The sequence below is a fragment of the Amphiura filiformis genome, chromosome 2 (genome assembly GCF_039555335.1).
Source record: "Amphiura filiformis chromosome 2, Afil_fr2py, whole genome shotgun sequence".
NCBI classification, from domain to species: Eukaryota; Metazoa; Echinodermata; class Ophiuroidea; order Amphilepidida; family Amphiuridae; genus Amphiura; species Amphiura filiformis.
Window position 1 is genome coordinate 72,380,457 of NC_092629.1, and position 20,787 is coordinate 72,401,243.

The 20,787-nt window shown below is 36.5% G+C and overlaps 1 protein-coding gene across 1 annotated transcript; it reads right to left on the reverse strand.

Annotated features, from left to right (window-relative positions):
- Nucleotides 1-611: 611 nt before the first annotated feature.
- On the reverse strand, nt 612-14,461 carry LOC140142785 (uncharacterized). Its single transcript, XM_072164788.1, has 7 exons — nt 14,365-14,461; nt 11,798-12,028; nt 7,276-7,423; nt 5,981-6,102; nt 4,955-5,212; nt 3,422-3,499; nt 612-2,083 (listed from the first exon to the last, which is right to left on the reverse strand). Exons 1-7 carry the CDS (start codon nt 14,459-14,461, stop codon nt 1,839-1,841), a joined length of 1,179 nt encoding a protein of 392 aa, XP_072020889.1. The 3' UTR covers nt 612-1,838.
- Between the last annotated feature and the right edge of the window lie 6,326 nt (nt 14,462-20,787).

Below are 20,787 nucleotides of genomic sequence, written 5' to 3' on the forward strand. Positions count from 1 at the left end.
GATAATACTCTACTCTAAACACATGTCAGTAACCAAACAGTTGTCCAACTGCATGGCATGGAACAGCTTACTGAACCACATTTGCAGCCCAATAATTGGCACCCAGCACAATAAATGTTTGAATATGCATTATTCTTGCACTGTTATATTTGCTATTGCAGTAATATTTGAACTATAGTAATATTTGTGACTATTATCTGCACCTGTAATTTTAAAATACACAGAAAACCAACAGAACAGACATGTGTATAATATGCAAAAATCCAAGCACCTCTATACAGCTACCTCAAAATGAAACCATTACAGTCGTTTATTAGGACTGTATTAAGGGGGGTAACCCTATCAGTTTAGGATATGGATTGTCTTCAAACTTACATACAATTTCAAAAATTGTCCCCTTTATGCATCTATGTGAGAAAACGAGAACATTTTCCGCGTAAAAGTGAATAATTAGCACCATTAGTAAGCCAATACATTGGTACCACGAATTGCATTGTGGTCCGGCATCCAGAAACAACACTCCCGTCGACTGCTTCGCCATACCACTACGCTCATCTTTCTTGTGACAAAATATGTCATTCTTTTTATTTTAATTTGACCCTGAAAATACATCAAATTGGATCGTCAAATTTCAGGATGGTAATGAGAAAAATATAATTTATTAAATGATACCAAAAACCACAGACCCTAGAAAAAAAAATGAGAAAAATCGGGGGGATGATGCTGTCGATCGGGTCACGGACCTTTAACTAACGTATCTTTTATACAAATCCATTTGAAACAGTTACTGTATATATGGGACGAAAGCGTCAACTAGCAACAGCTCAAGGAGATCAGAACATCATCTGGCTGATGAAAAATCAGACCTTATAGAAGAAATATTAATTAATGATACTGATTATTAATGATTACAATTTATTTAAAGTATTTGGTTAATATGGATTTTACTCGTTTAAGGAATGACGACGAAAAAACCAAGTTCCACGAGCCCGACCGAAGCAGATTTTTGGTTTTTTAGAGAATTTGCTGTATGTAGTGAAAAGTTGAGGAATGATAAAAAAAAAACTTTACTCAAATGCTTGTTATTACAATATAACATTAATGAATGTGAAAGCTAAAGATGGTGCAGAAAGTCCCGAGCTCCAACCCCTACCCAGAATGACGTAATAGCAAAAAATAAACATGGCGAACGTTTTTCAGATTACCCACACTTTGGGTGTAACAATGGTAAATGTGGGCAAATGAAACGTTGGTTTCAAATGACAGATAAATGAATGGTATACATTAAACTATACCAGTAAAATTGGTAGGTTCAGGCTTTGAAAGAGGAGAGCGATGCGAAAAACATTCCCTTCTATGGATTACAATGGTAAACCCATCATTTTGCCATGCTGGGCAATCAACAGGCGCAGATCCAGTTGCCCCATCTTTAAAAATAGTTTGTTTTGTTTTTCACTTTTATATGTTTTACGTAGTGTCGGATCCAGGCAAGGATACACCAGGCCCGTGTCCAATTAAAAAAACTTTCGTGGTAAAGGAAAATATACAAAAGAAAAAAACAACTTTAATTAGGCTTTTGGAGGGCACGCCCTCTCTCAGACAATGTGTGACGCGATGGCCGATTTGCACCGATTCTAAAATGTTGCTTCCAAAAAATCGACTGTACCCCCTCCCCCTTTCAAAATGTCTTGATCCGCCACTGACTCTGTGGGAGCGCAAGGACTTAGCCCTTGTGTCGAGAATTTAGCGAATAATATTGTCCAAATCGCCCCTCCCCTCGTTGTCTTTTTTAGAAGGGAATTCACCTCTAATGGAGCTTGTAACTAAGACATCCCCATTTAGCATTGAAACACTTTGGCGAGTGTTTCTTCATCCTTGAACAAGACATCCATTGGACATCGAACATGGAACGGTTGAAAGCTTCTGGTTACGGGCTTCCTATAAATCTTCCCGATACTAACACTGGTACAATGGCAGACCTGACGCTTATCAATGTCAAGGACCCAACGAAACTCATTGTTGAACTCTGGAACAGTCTCTCTGTTAAGGTAACAGGCAAGCTTTCTGATGTCGGGCGGTGGACCTATAAAATTAAAGAATAATGCTATCATTTGGCATAATTATTGTATCATTTGATATGCATAGGACTGTACTATTATGTGATTATGCCATTTCAAAGATCAAATTAAAAACCTCATATATAAAAAGTGGGCCCAATGACAAAACCCTATTTGTAACGATTTCGTCATTTTGCGAGAGGTACAAAAACTGTTCAAAATTAGCAGGATTTACATAGAAATTGACGTTGGTTATTTTGTAACTTACAGACACTTATAAAGTTTACTGTTCAAAGGGTAGTATCAATAGGTCTAGAGGGATACTTTCTTCGAGATGGCACACAAAGAAAGAATTTGACAAAAATTGCACATGTGAGGTTTCGATATTGTGGCCCACCTTTTACTTACTTAGAGGGTGTGCATTTGACCTTACATGAGGTTTTTCTCGCATAGCGAATATTTCACAAAAAACTAAAAAAGATAACAACATATTTCATTAGAACAGGTACTAACGTGATTTAAGCGGTAATAATTTAACAACTATCCTATTATTTTAATAAAAAGAAATGATACAATTTCAACCTTCCTTCAAAATTGAGGACGTCGGTCAAACTTTGAAGATAAGGGATTGGGTGGGTTAGTACAAATTTGGTTTGCTTTTGTGACATTTGTTTGTACTCCTCCAGTTACGAGATTTCGCCGACAGGTATTTTTGTCTATGTTTTGTGTTCAGCTCGAAAGTGCGCACCATATCAATTTCTAAGCGCTCTTTAACACTACAATTACACCCACCCCATCAATGTGTACAAATAAGGTCTTATCAAATCAAGAGTATCACTTTTTCAAGTTTTGCAAATGCTACAAAAAACCCTCTCAATGCTACAAACAGTGGCGGATTTAAGCTGCCCACAGATCAGCAGTCGCTGACAGGACCCATTTGGTTTCTTGGCATTCGGGTCCCCTGCTATCTTGGACTTCAACCCCTACCCTTTTTTTATAACGTTAACCACAGATAGATACAATACATTAATATTTTGCTGTTTAGTTTACATTTAATTTCTATCTTGGTCCGAGGTCCCCAAATGTATGTAGATAACATCTACAACCCGAGGCCCAATAGCCCAAATGTAAATTATTGTACAGGAGCTCAAGTTAAATGATAACCCGCCTCTTGGATAGAGGGTAATATTTTGGCAATAGGGCCAAAATATAAAAAGGAAAATAATATAGCTTGTGAAGTATATTTGATTTTCGGCCTACTGGAGCCCGAATGTAAATAGGAGTGGAGGAACGGATTCATTAGAATCGGTATAGTGAACTCAGTATACAAGATTCTTTGTATCTGATCCAGGAATTGCACTTACTTGAGTACGTTTCAGTAACACCTGTTGGGTAAGGATGGATAGTGACTGCTATTGGCTTTGTGTTGTTGGGTTGTAGACCTATATATAAGAAATTAAAGTGTGAATTAAAGAATAATGATATCATTTTGACATAATTATTGTATGACTGTATCACAACTTCGGGAGTAGCATTTTATCGCTGGGCGGGCAAAACCTCAATTATGCAATTTAAAAGCTCAAATGCAAAACCACCTTTGTAGAAAGTGGGCTCTAGTGACAAAACTTCATGTATAGCAATTTTGTCATTTTGAGACACAAAATACCTGGATTAACAAAATAAACATTTTACAGACACTAATACTGATTATAGTTTAAAAGGGTGGTATCAATAAGTCTATAGGGACAAGTTGGCACACAAAGGAAGGATTTGACCAAAATTATTGAGTTTTCGACATTGGGGCCACTTTTTACATATGAGGTTTTGCATTTGTCCTTTGAAATTGTGCATGAGGTTTTCCCGCCCAGCGATGATGAACAACAAAGCAGCAACGAATTCAAATATAACAGCTACCAACGAATTAACATAAAATAATATTAATGATAGTAATAGTAATAATAATAAAAATAATAATAACACTAATAATAATAATAATAATAATAATAATAATAATAATAATAATAATAATAACACTAATAATAATAATAATAATAATACAATAATAATATGAATAAAGACTCATTAAATATAGCGCCTAATGCAAATGCCACTAGGTGCTTTACACAACCAGAAACAGTTTAAAATATCTTAAATTACAAACAATGGAAAAAAGATCTAACCAACACATTTTTTTAAAGAGCATATCACACCTTTCATGTGAGGGGACTAAACATAAGTCTCCCAAAATCCCGATTTTGGCCTCCAATGTTATCCCTTTCTTTCCAGAATACATGGTGATAGTGTTGGTCTTTAAGAGCAGAATACCGAAACAACATGATATTGACACATGTGATACAAAATCACATTAGTATAAAATCGAAATGTTATCGTCAAATTAAGATTTAGATGAGCTTACACTAAATTGAATAATATTCTGTACGTTTTTCAATGATTGTATAACATATACAGGATGGTGTATGCACACAATTTCAAAATATGTTACAACAATAGCCTCAACACTTTCGCCTTCAAACCCTCGAAGTTTAGTGACATCTAAACACTCGATAGGCTAGGGTCAAGTAACCTTTCACAAAGAATAACCAGGCAACAAGCATCATTACGTCAAATTGCGTCTACATTGGGATATCTCATGTCAAATCTACCATACTCCTGTTGAAATTGTTCACAGAGTACGTTTTTTCAAATGTAATTGGCTAGGTATTGGTATCTTCTACAACTAGAGTTAGTATTTCAAATGGAAGTTACCGAACTCAATATTCTAGTTGAAACCCATACTCCCTAAGTGGAAGACTTCATGTAAATCATCCATCGCGGGAGAGTGAATTTCAAATGGAATGGCCCATACGTTATTCAATAAAATATACACAATAACCTACCGTTGATCGCATGAATGCTCTTAAACTTAGTACAGTTCTCCAAACCAGTATAGCTGAGGGGCAGTGGCGAACTTCCATTCTTGCGGATAGCCTTAATGCCGATGGACACTTCAAAAAAGAAAAGCAAATCACCAAGGATCGTGATGCCTTCAATGTATCTACCATCATTGAATAAGACAACCTGGTCGTTGGTGTCCAGATTATATCTTATAATGCTGGCACGTCTTCGTTCGGCGTTTCCTGCGTAAAGAATCCTCTCTGTAATAATAGAAAAACAATGATATAATAAATACAAACAAAGCATTATCCTTAAGTGTGATTTCGCCTTAACGTCGATTTCAGATGAAGAATTTTCGCCGTAAAGCAAACACTCCTCTATACTACCAAATGCTACGTGATTATGCACTGCGCATGCATCTAACGTGATGCGATGACGCAATCACCCTAAGTGATATACGCACGGTTTCGTTGGTCGGGCCTAATTCTTGGCACGCACGCCAGGAGCCCAAAACAAACATATTATTTATTCAGCTTCTTTCTTCATTTCGTTCTTCTTTCCTTTCCAATCAACAAAAAGCACATGAGGCGTTAGGGTTGAACACAGACTGGCCATTCGTTGCAATGTGCTATAATCTGGAAAATGTCCTGCTATAGTACAAAGTGTTTTGCCATATGAGTATGACTTACACGCACGTGGATGAAATGGGATATTTAATATTAATTTCATACATACATCATACATGTGAAATGGGCCTATATACTAAACAGTTCATAGTGATCAAGTGGAAATGATCAAACCTTGACAAAATAATGCTACAAACGGCGTGCGTTAGGATATTGGAGGTGAACTCTCTTCCAAATGGAAAAAAATACTTATATCTTTGGTGTCTATTATTATACATCATATCAATTGTTTTCCTAAATCAAGCAAAAATACAATCATTCGAATGGCTACAAAGTGGTCTAGACTAAAGCCGTTCCTGTATAAACTATTAATAGAGCTGCAGGTAGAAGCACGAGACTCACCGGAGCTATCAATAGTAACAGCGTATATTTTTGTAAGTTCAGATATGACAGTCGTTACACCATTGCCATCTATTCCCGCCTTTTTGACTGTTGCGTTGCTATTGGCTGCCCAGTAGATAACGCTGAAAGGAAACCATACACATTATAATAAGGAAATAAACTGCTATAAAAATGGGCCCAGCACATAGTGCACACTTCACCTGCACGGATCCACATACTGTGACACAAAACCCCAACCACTCCCATACACCCCATACACACCACCACCACAAACCCAATCACCATGTAGCACCACACTACTCAGAACCCGCAGTCCAATTTTTGCAAAGCACCGTATCACTCACCAATAGGATATTATGAAACTATGTAATTAATATGCAGTTTGCAAGTACGACACATGAAATAGTAAAAACCTATTAATGTATGGCTGGTCGGACATCATTGTAAGGGCACGGTGGCACAGCGGTACGGGCTCTTACTTGCAATCGGTGGATTGCGAGTTCGAGCCCCGACGGTGCAATCGTTTTTGTGCTCTTGGGCAAGGCTCTTTACCTATCTTGCTTCTCTCTACCCAGGGATGATATGAGGAGCTGTTATGAATATTATCTATTGAGCGCCGCCCAAAGATATGAGCATGGCTTGGGCATCATATTCTAACGACACCGGTATAAATGTAGAGCGCTTTGAAGGCGCCGTATAAATACCAACATTTATAGTATTCTCTGTAAGAGAGGCGCTTCAATAGATAAGTAAAATATGGCTTAGGTTGCCAGTTGTGGCCGTATAAATAGAAAATGTACGATATGTACGACAAGTTACTTCTTAGCTCAAAAATGAAAACAAAGGTATGCTTCTAATTGTGGGTTTTTTAGTTGTGCGATATTTTGACACCTTGTTTAAAATTTTCGTTGTACCATCACAAAATGGGATTAATTTTATACATGTAACCCTTTTATGGAACACCATCTAGATATGACACAGACATTTTTATTGGGGGGGGGGGGGGATTTGTAATGTCCAAACTTACACCTAAACGTAATCAGCCAAATTCGTTGTGTTTTGTCAGGTAAACAGCAATTTAAGTCTGGTGAACTCCCGGGGGGGCGGGGGAGAACCAGAGACACCTAATCGTATTGGGCCAATCGACGTTGGGATTGTCAAAAATATGTATGTCTGCTTGACCAGATTCAAATTAAATCTTAATTCCAACATGAGAGTACACAGTTTGACTTGCTTTGGTTACTTTTTGAGTGATATTGATACAACATGAATATAAGTGCCCCTCGGATCCGTACCTGTCATCTCCTGTAATGCCCCTGCCATTAAATGCATTGCTAATGATAACTTTGCTGCCCGATCCATTAACACTGGCAGAATTGATGGTATCTGCATCGAAATCCGACCAGAATATCTGCTCGTTCATTAGGTATATTCCACGTAGGTCTAAAGTTCGAAAAAAAACACACCTTAATTAATTCACTATCATATATATATATACTAAACTCCTCAAAAAGTTTGGAAACTTTAAAAACGGGTGTATATCAGATATTTTTGAAACCTATCTCTATACTTTTTAATATCAGTGAAACCATTGTTCTTTTCTCTCAACAATGACACCTCATTAAGTGATGAAAACTTATTCCACGGCTGAGTTACTTTATTTAAAAGACAGAAAGCTCTCAAAGAAAATTTGCCAAACGGACCATTATCTGCGCTCATCTAATTGCTTTGAATAAATGAATAAGTGTTTTTTTCCATGAATAAAAGAATAAATGAAAAGTTGTTTGCAGTATAACAATGTGAATGAAAAGGGCTAGGATAGTATTAACAGTTTTACAGGTGGATTTAAGGGATCTAAAATGAGCGTTTATTGCGTTTCGACAGTATTTTTTGTGGGACATGAGAGCACCTCAGACCTATCGAATTGCATTCTGAATACGAAGCATGTCTTTCTGATATCAAATAATTTTCATTTTTGAAAATCACAATATAATACAAATTTCATGACAAATTATAAAAATTTAATATTTTTCAAATTTTTGATATATAACAGTCCTCGAAGTAAATTATATAAAACTAATGATATATTCTTAAAGTGTATGTAGCAGGGAGGAAAGCCGACGGTCAATTGAAAATTTTGACCTTTCATATTGAAGATATGGATTTTTTCCCCAAAAGACCTAATTTTTGGGGGTTTTGGAAAAAAATCCATATCTTCAATACGAAAGGTCAAAATTTTAAATTGATCGTCGGCTTTTCATCCCACCTACATACACTTTAAGTATACATGTTCAGATTTATAAAGTTTACTTCAAGTACTGTTAAATATTAAAAATATCAATTTTTACTGATTTGCCATAAAATGTGTATTAAATTGCGAATTTCAAAAAATCAAAATTATTTGATATCAGAATGACATTCTTCGTATTCAGAATGCAATTCGATATGTCTGACGTGCTCTAATGTCCCAAAATAAATACTGTCCAAACGTTCATACCCCACCCCTTAAATGGATCAACGCAAGTTGCTGGTCACTTAAGGGTAGACGAGGTATTGTTGGTCAAAGCAACCTAAAAATCGATTTTCATTATCTAGATCAATATATTATTGAAAATTAACACCTTGATGTTTTGCAAAAGTTAATTCTACAAATCGTATACTCTGCAAACTTGCTTAATGTATTGTTGTTAATTAGTTATGTAAGTGTTGTTGTTTCAGCCCTCTTCACAACGTAACTCAAGAACCGCAGCACCTATAAAAGTATATCTGTGATATTTTCATTCTTCAACACGCTCGCTATGAATTGAGCAATGCAATTTTGCCCAAGCTCACTACCATTCGTAAGATGCTGTGAACTACCAAATCACAGCAGTTTAAAATAATTAATAACCTTAATGGTCCTTTGCAAGAAAGTTCTAATCAACCATGGTTCGATTATCAGATCTGGATAAGGCTCGAGCTATTGGTCAGCTTGAGGTTGGCATACCTCAGAATCAAGTTGCGGCAAAAATACCTACAACATAGGTCAAGTTCAACACGGCTCAATTGAATTGATATTCTTTGTCATGTTACAAAGGTAACAAAGCACCTGACACATGCCAAAGTATTCTTTTTATTAAATGTTTTTGAAAACGGAACAAAATGAGACCATTTTTTAAAATCAAAATCAGAGAATTCTTCATTTTCTGTCTACCTGTGGAGTCCAACTTTTGACCGTTCCCCCTTTAAATTAACTCAAGAAATGTACATCGGCGATAAGTCAAACTATACTTTTTCTGAATCCTTATGCTTAGAGCAATACATTGGTATGGTTTTTAGCAAAATTTGACCAAATTTGGAATTTCACCATAAGCGTTCATTTTGGATTGATGCAAATTACGCTCTGTTACACTGCTTGGATTTTTTGGGAGGTTTTAACAATTGTGACTGGACGCGGCGAATCAGCAGTAAAGTCGGCCCGGTCAATTTTGTTTTATTTCGTTTTTAGAAAATATATACCATAAGCTTTAAAATGGTATATCATTTGACTTCAAACGATATCCAAAAGCGGGGTTATGATTTGTTGAACTCTGTTCCTTCGACAAAATTGTATTTGTTTTATCGGTTCTACATGTGTCTCTTTTTCTACATTTCTGGTAATAAATATCCAACAGTCGTAATTGGCGGTCATTTCAAATCATCCCCAAGTCAACGAGGTTCAGAAATATCCTCTCATTGTTCATTGTTGATTATACATACCTAGACAAAATACAATGCTTTGTTATCTACCACTTGAACAGGATTTAGCCAAAGCAAACAAAGACAAGAACTATTCTATAGAAATAGGTAGAAGCTTATTATCCTCTTCAGCAGTAGTATTATTGATTGATTTAAACAGCGTTTGATAAGATACTTGTCGCAACGAATTGATACACCTATGAATACGACCTCCACATACATTTTACACTTTAACTCAGAATACAATTTGCCGAGTTTACGGCTGATTCGCCGCGTCCACTCACAATTATGTTTTTGTTTGAGTTTTGGGAAATGGACACACGTATAATGGATTCTGTTACAATTAGTGGTGGGTATTTTTTTATTTGACTAGCATAATAAGCCAATATCACTGTGTTCCAACTGATTGCCCTGCTGAACAAATGACCAAAACCTATTATGCACCAGTGATCTATTCCCCGGTACCCCAGGTCAACATAAAAAGTGGTAACCATGTGTGTTCTTCCTTTTTTCAAAACCCCCCTTTCACTGATTTTTCATTGATTTTACCCCCCTTTTTTTGCCAAATCACTGACAAAATCAGGGTAAAAAATACCCCTTTTTCAAGGTTTTCAATGAGAAGATTTCCAGACACCCCTTTTCAATGAAAACTTACATGCATCAGAATTCGAACAGAATTAAAAACCAAGGAAAAATATCACTCGGTCGGTCGTAGAATTCGCTCCAATCACTGCCAATGTTTCCCGCAATGTTTTCAATTCACCACATGGAAAAGTGTATACGGCAGCCAAAACGGTTACATCTGACACCATCGATGTTCGCGTCGCTCATTCAGCTCTCTTCAAAACGTGCGGGAGCATACGTGCAACACCCACTAGACAACTATATCGGGAAACCGCCGTGCCAATAGTAAAAAAGCTGCCTTCTCGCTGTGACGATTGAGGGCGGAATCAATGAAATGCCAGAGGATGGAGGCTGAAGACTCGGGCTGAAGACATCGATCGAACGAACCTGTGAAATACCCCTTTTTTTTTTTTTTCGCGGAGACAATGCTCAGAATACCCCCTTTTTTCGCGATTTCGCGGTCCGCGATTTCAGTCAACAAAATACCCCTTTTCTGCGAAATTTAGAACACACATGGTTACCACTTTTTATGTTGACCTGGGGTACCGGGATCTATTCAAAGCGAAGTCGCATATTTTGAAGGTTTGCACGGACGAATGAACAAATAATAATAATAATTATTATCATTATTATTATTACTATCATTATTATTATTATTATTATTATTATTATTATTATTATTATTATTATTATTATTATTATTATTATTACCATTTCTAGTCCTCCTATGTAGGACTATAACAGTGATAAGTCTGCCACATGTTATGCGCAGTTGCCAGTTGAACTCTTGTTCTGGTCACTACTGAGTTGAGCTTTAAAATGCAAATATAACGCAAAATATTCCACCTTGCATTTTGTGTTATATACACATAATTGGTAGAGAATGGGGTGTAATAATAATAAGATAAGGATAATAATAATAATAATAATACTAATAGTAATATTAAAGGGGCATTTCGTGATCCACAGCCTCATCCCCCCACTTTTCCAAAAAAAGTTGAGATTTTTACACCACTGGAATACCTCTGGCTACATAATGTTTATATACCAAATATTTCTTGCAGATTAATTCGTTTAGCAAAACTATCGCCAAATTTGAATTTCGTTCTGGTGCACCAGAACGAAATTACAACACATTGTCTATGGAGCAGTGTAATACACGTAATCATGCATAACTCGCAAACGCAAAATCGGAATCAACTGAAATTTTGGAAATAAGCTTTTTTCGTGGATATCTACTGAAAAATATCATAAAAAGAGGATGCTAGGATCACGAAATCCTCCTTTAATAATAATAATAATAATAATAATAATAATAATAATAATATTATAATAATAATAATAATAATAATAATAATAATAAATATAAATACAATAATAATAATGAATAGTATCAATGATAATAATTTTGATGATAACAATTCCCTGTCGTGGCTAGTGTTCCCAAGATGACGTTGGGTTATCGATTATACTCACTTCTTTCTGAACCCGGTAAGTTGATGACAGTTTCGACTCCTGAACCGTCCTGGTTTGCTCTCAGGATCCTCGTACTAGACTCTGTTATGTAAATATGTCCTGTCTTGGGGTCATGTGTAATACCCGTAGGTACGTTGTTCAATGTAATAATGGGATGGAAATTTAGTTGGTCCGCATCTGGATCAGTCTCGGCTAGGTAAACGGTAAACGATCCGTCGCATCCCACAAAAACTGAAAGGATGAATATCAATTAGTACCTAGTCATGACGATATTATACAAGTATGCTCTATGTGTTTGGTCTGTGATACAGTTTCCCCTTCGGTTTGCTTCATTGCAATTCTCAAAAACTAATACTATCGTTATATGGCAGTATCGTAGCTAGGGGGAAGTGAGGGCACGATCCCTGGGCGACGTCTTAGGAAGGCGTCGAATCGATCAATTGAGCGGCACTAGATGAATAAAAGTCAACATTTTAGAATACTTTGAACGCATTTTACAATAATAGTAATTTAAAACACCACCTGAATGAACATTTTAGGTAGGTGGTAATGATATTAGTTAATAAAGCTTGTTTGGCAATGTGTCATATAGCATTACCTATTATTATACCAGTCAAGCTCAAAGGATAAGCCGGGTTCAAATCATGTCGGTGATTTATTACGCTCCCGTGGAAAGTTGAGCCAGCTTGAAATTCTCGTGGACAAGGAACTTACTGTTTTTTGTCTTATTTGTAACATGTGATCCTGGCTGCGAAGGTCAATTGTGGAATTTCCAGGATATGCGTTCCTAAAGCTACAAAGTCCATGAGTTGTTGTCAAATGGTTAATGGAATTATATGGGGCCATTGTGGTGAGGCTTGTGAATCAATGTGCTAGTGCACTATAAATCATTGCGCTTTGGGTGTCAGTTTAGCCCCATGCACAAGATTTATATCGGGAGAGGATACGCCCAGCATTTTAGTTTTTATTATTATTGACCTTATCTCAAGAACAGCAAAACCTATGGAAATATTATAAATGTGATAATTGGCTTCCATGACTCATAATAATGTATCAACATTAAGAAGTGCGCTGTAGTTTTCTAGTTAAATTAAAACTGGAAAAAATATAGCTCCTGCCATCCGACCCGCCTTTATAACCAGAAAATACCATATGATTTACTAAAAAAGTGGAAGATTATAACATTACATAACATAAAAAATATTGAGTATAATATATCGGCGGAGGGGAGCAGGATACCACCTAATGATAACCACAAGAGTTATAGAAAAGATAGTAACTTTAGATGCTGTTTCATATAAGAAAACGAGGTTGTATCATTGTACATGCAATATAGGTTTCAAATTTAGTGTGGTGGCTCTTAAAAAGAACCGTGTATTGCATGTAAATAATGTATGCATACTTTGTAGAGAAAATCGTTTCAATAAACGTGATAAACATTGAGGTTGGCTAAATAGATCCTGCTACATACATAATATTACTTATAGCATACCGACTATAATCATGCTGGACTGGTCAAGCATATACCTGTCACTTCAAAAGTACCCATCCCCCATCACCACTCGTTGGTAAGGAGGGCACGGTGGCCCAGTGGTTACGGCCTTGGACTCATAATCTGAGAGCTTGCTTGACGTGCGTGGGTTCGAGTCTCCGTCCCGCCACCGTGTTGCGCCCTTGGGCAAGGCGCTTTGTCACGCTTGCCTCACCCCACCCAGGTGCAATGGGAAGCTGTTAGGGGTAGTCACAGTCGTTGTACTGATGAACCCTGCGCCATTTGTAGGCAGCAAACGTGGTTCCGACATATTATAATATCGGCGGAATAAATGTAAAGCGCTTTGAGGCTGTTTACGGCATAAAGCGCTATATAAATATCTACATTTTTTAAGGATATAGAAAATAAAAATAATAAGAAAAAAATCTACTGTAGGAGAAAAGGGCAATTGTCATCAACCTTATCAACTTATCAACCGTTAAGCCATTGCTTGTGGGTGCAAAGTTCAATATTACTCCTCAAACAATATAATTTGTAAAAAATGATGCAACTAAGTTTGGAAAAACAAAACCATAATGAAACAACGTGAAGAAATTGGACAAAACAAACTTAATATAGATTAGTACACCACGAATGAGCCGTAAATGTCCTCAATTGTATTCTGAGTTACAGTGTAAAATGGGCATGAAGGTCATATTCATAGGTTTCTCAATTTGGTGCTACGTGTATCTCATTAAATGAGGTACACGTAGCACCAAATTGAGGTACCTATGGATACGACCTTCATGCTCATTTTACACTCTAACTCAGAATACAATTGAGGACATTTACGGCTCATTCGTGGTGTACGGTCACATATGATCGAGAACTTCCAAACACTGTATATTCCGTGTGCCAAAGAAATTTGGTACGTTGAGTACAGCGTGCATGTTCACAACTAATTCAATCAGAACAAAATTTGAAATAATTCTAAGAATAGGATGCTTTATACAAGTTCTCCTACATAGATGAAGAAATAGTAGAAGAAGAAAAACAAGAACAAAAGAAGATAATTATTAAGATGACGATTACTCACTCTTTCCACCATAAGCAAGTACAATATATGATAGCATCATAATCAACAGTCCTACAACGATCCATGCCCAACTGCATATAGCCTTAGAATTCGCCATTTTTGTCTTTTCAGCAAGCTGTCTTCATAAATTAGCAGAAGATGAAATAGCAAATTCCTGTTTCTTACTTCTTTAATCACTCGATGGAAATATGTTTGTGAATATTCAATCAGCCTAGTAAATATTACAAAATGATATTTTTTTTCTATGTCAATTCTAACAGCTTTGTCAGAAGTGATTCCCAAATCTAAACTACCGTTTTTGTTTCCTTAGTGATAAGAAACAATTTGGTAAAGAAGACAACCTCATACCAACGTCAACAGCTCGTTTTCGCCAATAAACACAGATGCTTTTTAATAAAACTTTGCCTAAGTATAAGGCATCATAAAAAGACAATTATGACATTATACACTACCAATCTGGCTAAGTGGTAGCACGCTACTTGTCAAAATTATATTTGAAGACGGAAGATATTCCATAATGCACCACTGCACTTAATCGTGTTAAGTGGCTTTGTGCTACACACCAATTTTAATTAGACGAAGGAAGCAGCAGCCACAGATCTAGCGTTTTGATCATAAGGCAAAAAACTAAATTTTATTTCAATTTTTTTTTAGTTTCCGGAAATGTTCGGTGAAAATTAGACTTTTTCTCAAAATACCATAAAAATACCAAGTCGGGTATATATAAAAAAAAAATCGCATTTCGCATTTTGTTTTCAAACCACTCGTGAGCTTTGAGACAAACCTTTATTTTGCCAAACCCACGCCGCTGCCAATACGTCAGGTAAGAAAACGAGGAAGTATAAGAAATAAGGTTCACAATTAGCGATGAGGAGAATGAGTATAGTACAAATTTTATGATCCATGATACAGAGAAATATAAATAATTATAATTAAATATACATGCGTCTCAGCGAGGAGAGAAGCAAAGTGAAACTCGACTGCGGGAACTATCGTGGAATCAGCCTGCTAAGTCATATGGGTAAAATCCTAATGATTATTCTCCAGAAGAGTATTTTTAAGAGAACTTATGAGATATTATTTGAAGCGCAGGCTGGATTTAGACCAAATTGATCAACCGTAGACCAGCTGTTTACACTACGACAGATCACTGAGAAATACCTGAAAAACTTGTATCTATGCTACATAGACTTCCAAAAAGCATTTGATTCCATCTGGCAAGAAGGGCTATGGAAAGCAATGAGGTTCTATGGCCCACAGAAGATCATCTGCCTACTGAAACCACTGTATGAAATAGCACAGAGTGCCGTGAGAGTCAATGGAGAACTGACCGACTGGTTCCACATAAAAGTTGGTGTGAGGCAGGGTTGTGTGATCTCGCCACATCTTTTCAACATACTTCTGGAACTAGTTATATCCGTAGCACTAGAAAATGAAGACGCAGGAGCAGTTATCTCTGGCTTCAAAATAAACAATCTTAGATTTGCGGATGATATAGTTATAATAGCAGAATCACCAGAAGAACTCCAAACCCTGGTAAACAAAGCTCACATGTCCCATAGCTGGAGATGGGACATGTGAGGAAGATGTGAGGCACCGTATCAGCAAAACGGTAGGTGCAGTACAAAGTCTCCACAGCATCTGGAAAGCAAAAGACATCAAACAAGACACCAAATTACAGTTATACCAAACACTCATCCTCTCTGTATTACTATATGGATCAGAGACCTGGACCCTTAAAAAGCAGGACGAAGACAGGCTTCTGACTTTCGAGATGGCATGCCTCCGCCGAGTTGCTGGACTCACCAGACTAGATACAAAACGTAACCAGACTATCCGGGAAACCCTGGCCCACATTAAAAGGATGGAGACAAACAGATACCCAAAGATATCCATTACTTTGAGGGCAAAACAGAGACCAAGAGGAAGACCAAGTAAAAGATGGCTGGAGTGTGCTAAAGCAGATGGACAAGCAAGAGGAATACCAGCCCTAACAGAAATGAGCAGGCTAACAACCAACCGAGGTAGATGGCAGGGCATTGTGAAGCAGAAGCCATCACACAGCCCAATGCTGGTGTGGATGGCATAAGTACGAAGTAAATATACATAAAATTTAAAATACAGTATTACACTGCAACCTTAAACAGCATAATCGAGCACACCACCGCGTGAAAACAAATAAGCTGTGACCATCACAATAAATGCCTTTTAAGGCATTTATTGTTATATAAGCATGCTGGCCTATATATGAAGAGAAAAGAAAGAATTCAAACAGGATTGAAGAAAAAGAACAAGGAAAAGAAAACAAGTCAATTTTACAGACAAACAGGTAAACATGTACACTTAAAATAATGAAAAGACCCATTCCATGTCAACTCCAGGGATGTGCACCGCAGCACCTCTTCAATTTTTTTCTTTTTCTGTGTGGTGGTAGATATTGATGAGAAAGACAAATCCCGAAAATTTGAGCTTCATACTCCATTTCGTTTTCCCGTGGCATCAATTTACAAATTTACAAATTTACAAATTTAGGCTAGGGGGGTCAGCGTAAAAAATGTGTCGCAACGCGAAAGACAACGTTGGAGTCATTATCCACATGCGAAATCAAAATGTAACAACTTTGGAGTATGCAAACCTAAGTGATGTGTTAAAGTATCGAGACCCCAAGCAAATCTGGCATCAGAAAACTTGTAACTCCTTTACATATTAAAGATATAGGGCCCTCAAATGCAACTGGTCAAATTGTCTGACATTGATTTTCTTTGGGGGTCAAACTGTACAAAAAATGTACAATTGGGGTTTTGTATGGGTAATATCTCAGCTAAAAGTATTCTAATAGGCTCAATATTGATAAGAGTAATGTCCTACCAAAGGGCTCTGACTGGCAAAAAATGGACAATAAAATTATTTTTACTTTTGGAGTTCTGACCCCCAAAGTTGGTCCTGATGGACGAAGTTGCATTTTGAGGGCCCTATATCTTTTAAAGTAAAGGAGTTACAAGTTTTCTGATGCCAGATTTGAATTCTACACAAGTAAGTACCCCAGGATACATACTTTTCAAAGTTGTAAAGGGTTCCCTTTATACATTTATGGACCTCCAAACGTTGTCTTTCGCGTTGCGACACATTTTTACACTGACCCCTTAAATTTTAAATTGATGCCATGGGAAAACGAAATGGAGTATGAAGCTCAAATTTTCGGGATTTTACTTTCTCATCAATATCTACCACCACACAGAAAAAGAAAAAAAATGAAGAGGTGCTGCGGTGCACATCCCTGGAGTTGACATGGAATGGGTCAAAATTACTAAGTTCAGGTGTGCGCAACCAAGCTGTTTTACTAATTGTAATTAGTATTGTCTTCTGCTCACATCGGTTTCAAATTATCTTGCTTTTTAAATTATTAGCTATTCAGCTACTGCAATGATGTCTCTCTACTATTGATTCCAGAAAATGACAGCAGTAATTTTTTAGAATTAAATATGTGCCCATCCACCACAAACTGGTCGTAAAGTCGACATTTTCCAATCAAAAGATACAATCTAAAACAGTGTATGGATTTCTATGTAAAATAAATTAGGAATTTGAACTTTGATGAACCAAAACATCACTTCCAGATGACCGATGAAACTGGATGAGGTGTCATTTTAAAGCTGAAAGTACATTCTTGAAAAATCTACAATAAACAGAAAATGATCTAGAGCCGACTTTACTACCACTTGTGGTGAATTGTCACATATTATCTTGTTTTGCCAAATGAATCCTCGCTAAAATTAAAAATCATTATGTTAAATGTGACAATGTTGCATTTTGAAGGGATGTAGGTGCCAAACATGCCATTTTGCATGTTATCTTGCATCGTAGTCACAAAATTTTAAGACTTAGCACAAGTTTAAGCACTCAAAAACCTGCATATAGTCGAAATGGAATATTAGTGTTTTCAAAAAATACAATGCATTACTTGAAATTAGTCTTTGTACAAGTCTTTTGGCTTGATTGTCTCAGCAGGTTTTGGACCCTTATTTCAAAAAATGACCAAATGTTTCTTTTGTTCAGGTGTATGCGTAAGACGTTTTAAAATTTGCAGTTTTGTTGTTGCTGTTGTTGTTGTCGTTATTGTATTAAACTTTAACTCTCATTGCCAGTTAGAAAGGATTAAGATTTTGCCAGTATGTTTCATTTGGCAAAACAGGATAATACTCTTTAATCCAAGCCAATCGGTTCTGTATTTCTGGAATAAGGGGTAGATATTACCGGGTGTCCCAAAAAAAGGTTACATGTAGATTTTTGAAAATAATCTAAGTTAATGTTAACAAACATAAATATCCTTTTCATGACATAATCTATGTACCCTCTACTAGTACCGCTGTAAATGTCAAGTTCATAACCTACGTACTTAAATCCGCATTCCTGAGCAAGCTCTTTAGTTGCACCGTAACAGCCGCCGCGTGCATTTAGCGGAGCACTTGAGTAGGCCCAGCCATTGCATGGCAGATGCAGTATTTTAGTCTGATAAAACAAAGAATAAAACTTGTTCAGTTTTATTTCAAGAGTTTAGTCAAAAATGTAAAAACAAACAGCAGCGATTTCAAGTCAACAAAATCCAAGCAAGGCCTAAATGCAAAAGATTGTTATTCATTTCACTATGTTGATGACAGGAGATGCAGCTTGCAGAACTGCTTTCACCAGAAACATATGTTCTTCTCTAATGACCATCTTCCTTTATTTGTTACCACCAAGAGTCATGAAGCTCTAAAAATTATTTATTTTCAGTGTACAACATTTAATTTATCATTAAGTTTCTTTTGATAATAAATAAGAGAAACATAAAAAGTAATAACAAAAAAAAATCTTAAAACAAAGGTTTTTGTGTGTTCAACTTTTGTCGTGCGATATTTTGATGGTTAGCCACTCTTGACACCCTTGTCATTTTGCGCTCATAAGTTAAGTTACTTTTAAGATGACAGAATTGAAACTTGACAAACGGTTACAAGAAGGATGAATAAATAATATATGAAACCATGACATTGCTTTGTTGTACCATCACCAAATGCGGTTCATTTTCTACATGTAACCTTTTTATGGGACACCTTGTATATCATCTACATCTAGCCATATTTAGATTTATAGACCACTTGACATCACTGTTTATCAACAAAGGCGAGGGACTCGTCTATCGATATACTCGAACGAGCCGCTACACTTTTCAATGACTTTCATGTACTATATGAAATGTGGCGGGCGATTTAAAATGCTCGTGCCCTTAGCAGACTACGATGCGTACGCACACTGCAGGGCAAAGAACAATGGAAATTGCCACAATGCGCGCGCATACTGCCGGACAATGACGTCACATGCCAAGTGGTCTATATTGTATATACTGTCACCTCGTCATTAGCTATCGTCAACTATTGCAATGTCCTGTGTGGGAGATTAAAGTCATGTCTTCTATATGGATTTCATCTGGAATATATCCCACTGTGGTATTGTAACGTTTCAACAGAGAAACTGTATAGATATATTTAATGATTAAATTAATAAGTACTGGTAACATATCCACAAGAATGAAAGTACTCACTCGAAAAATTTCAACTCCTATCAGGAATCTTGATCACTCTGCAATGACTGTGGTTTTTCTAGATATCGGCAGTCCAGAGTACTGCCCGCCCGCGTCCGCGCGCGTTTACAGCTGCCGTTGCTCCCCCTTTACTTCTTGTAAATCGCTAGGTCAAGATCTACAGATTTTGGGCAATATCATGATATAGTTATTCCAGGTGATTGTTGATTTTTCGGATCTCAATCTTTTTTTGTGTGCAAAAACTATTAATAAAAACATACCATATTGTGTTCAAGACTGGTTTGCACTCAGTACGCCAGCTTCTTTTGTTATGCATAGTCGCGCTAAAAGTCAATCGATACAGTCATGTTGAAATCAGCACAATTCCATTTTACTATGAAATTCATTTTCTCGGTAAAATATAAAGCAATATTTTTTTCCAGTAATGGCAGTTAAACACATAGTGCTTGGATATACCTTTTTTTTACTTTTACAGGCCTCAACTTCGTCCGTGAGCTTTTTTCGGAATTAATGTTTTTGTTTTTCAAACTAATATAGTTCGCTAAAGAATGATCGTGTGTGTCAAAATATTAGTTTTGATTTCGCCTTTTTGCACTTGCAACTTCCAAAATGTAATTTATTTCTAATAATGACCAGCAGAAATAATCGATATTAATTTCTATTGTGGATTGCAAAATCATCCATCCATGGGTACATTCGCGAGTTGATTTTGACAAAATTGGTAGTCGGAATTGAAAAATGGTGCAATGAAAACCGAAATTCTGACAAAACTGTACTGTGCCAAAAAAGTATCCTTACACTTGGAAAAATAATCACAATTTCAAAACTGAACCATATTGGGATAT

Excerpts from the sequence above, each read along its gene's own strand:
- LOC140142785 (XM_072164788.1), bottom strand. The coding sequence starts at position 14,461 with ATGGCGAATTCTAAGGCTATATGCAGTTGGGCATGGATCGTTGTAGGA. Across the intron at positions 7,424-11,797 it reads CTTACCGGGTTCAGAAAGAA|ACCTACGTGGAATATACCTA; the intron begins GTGAGTATAATC and ends TTCGAACTTTAG. Across the intron at positions 6,103-7,275 it reads GGCATTACAGGAGATGACAG|CGTTATCTACTGGGCAGCCA; the intron begins GTACGGATCCGA and ends GTTTCCTTTCAG.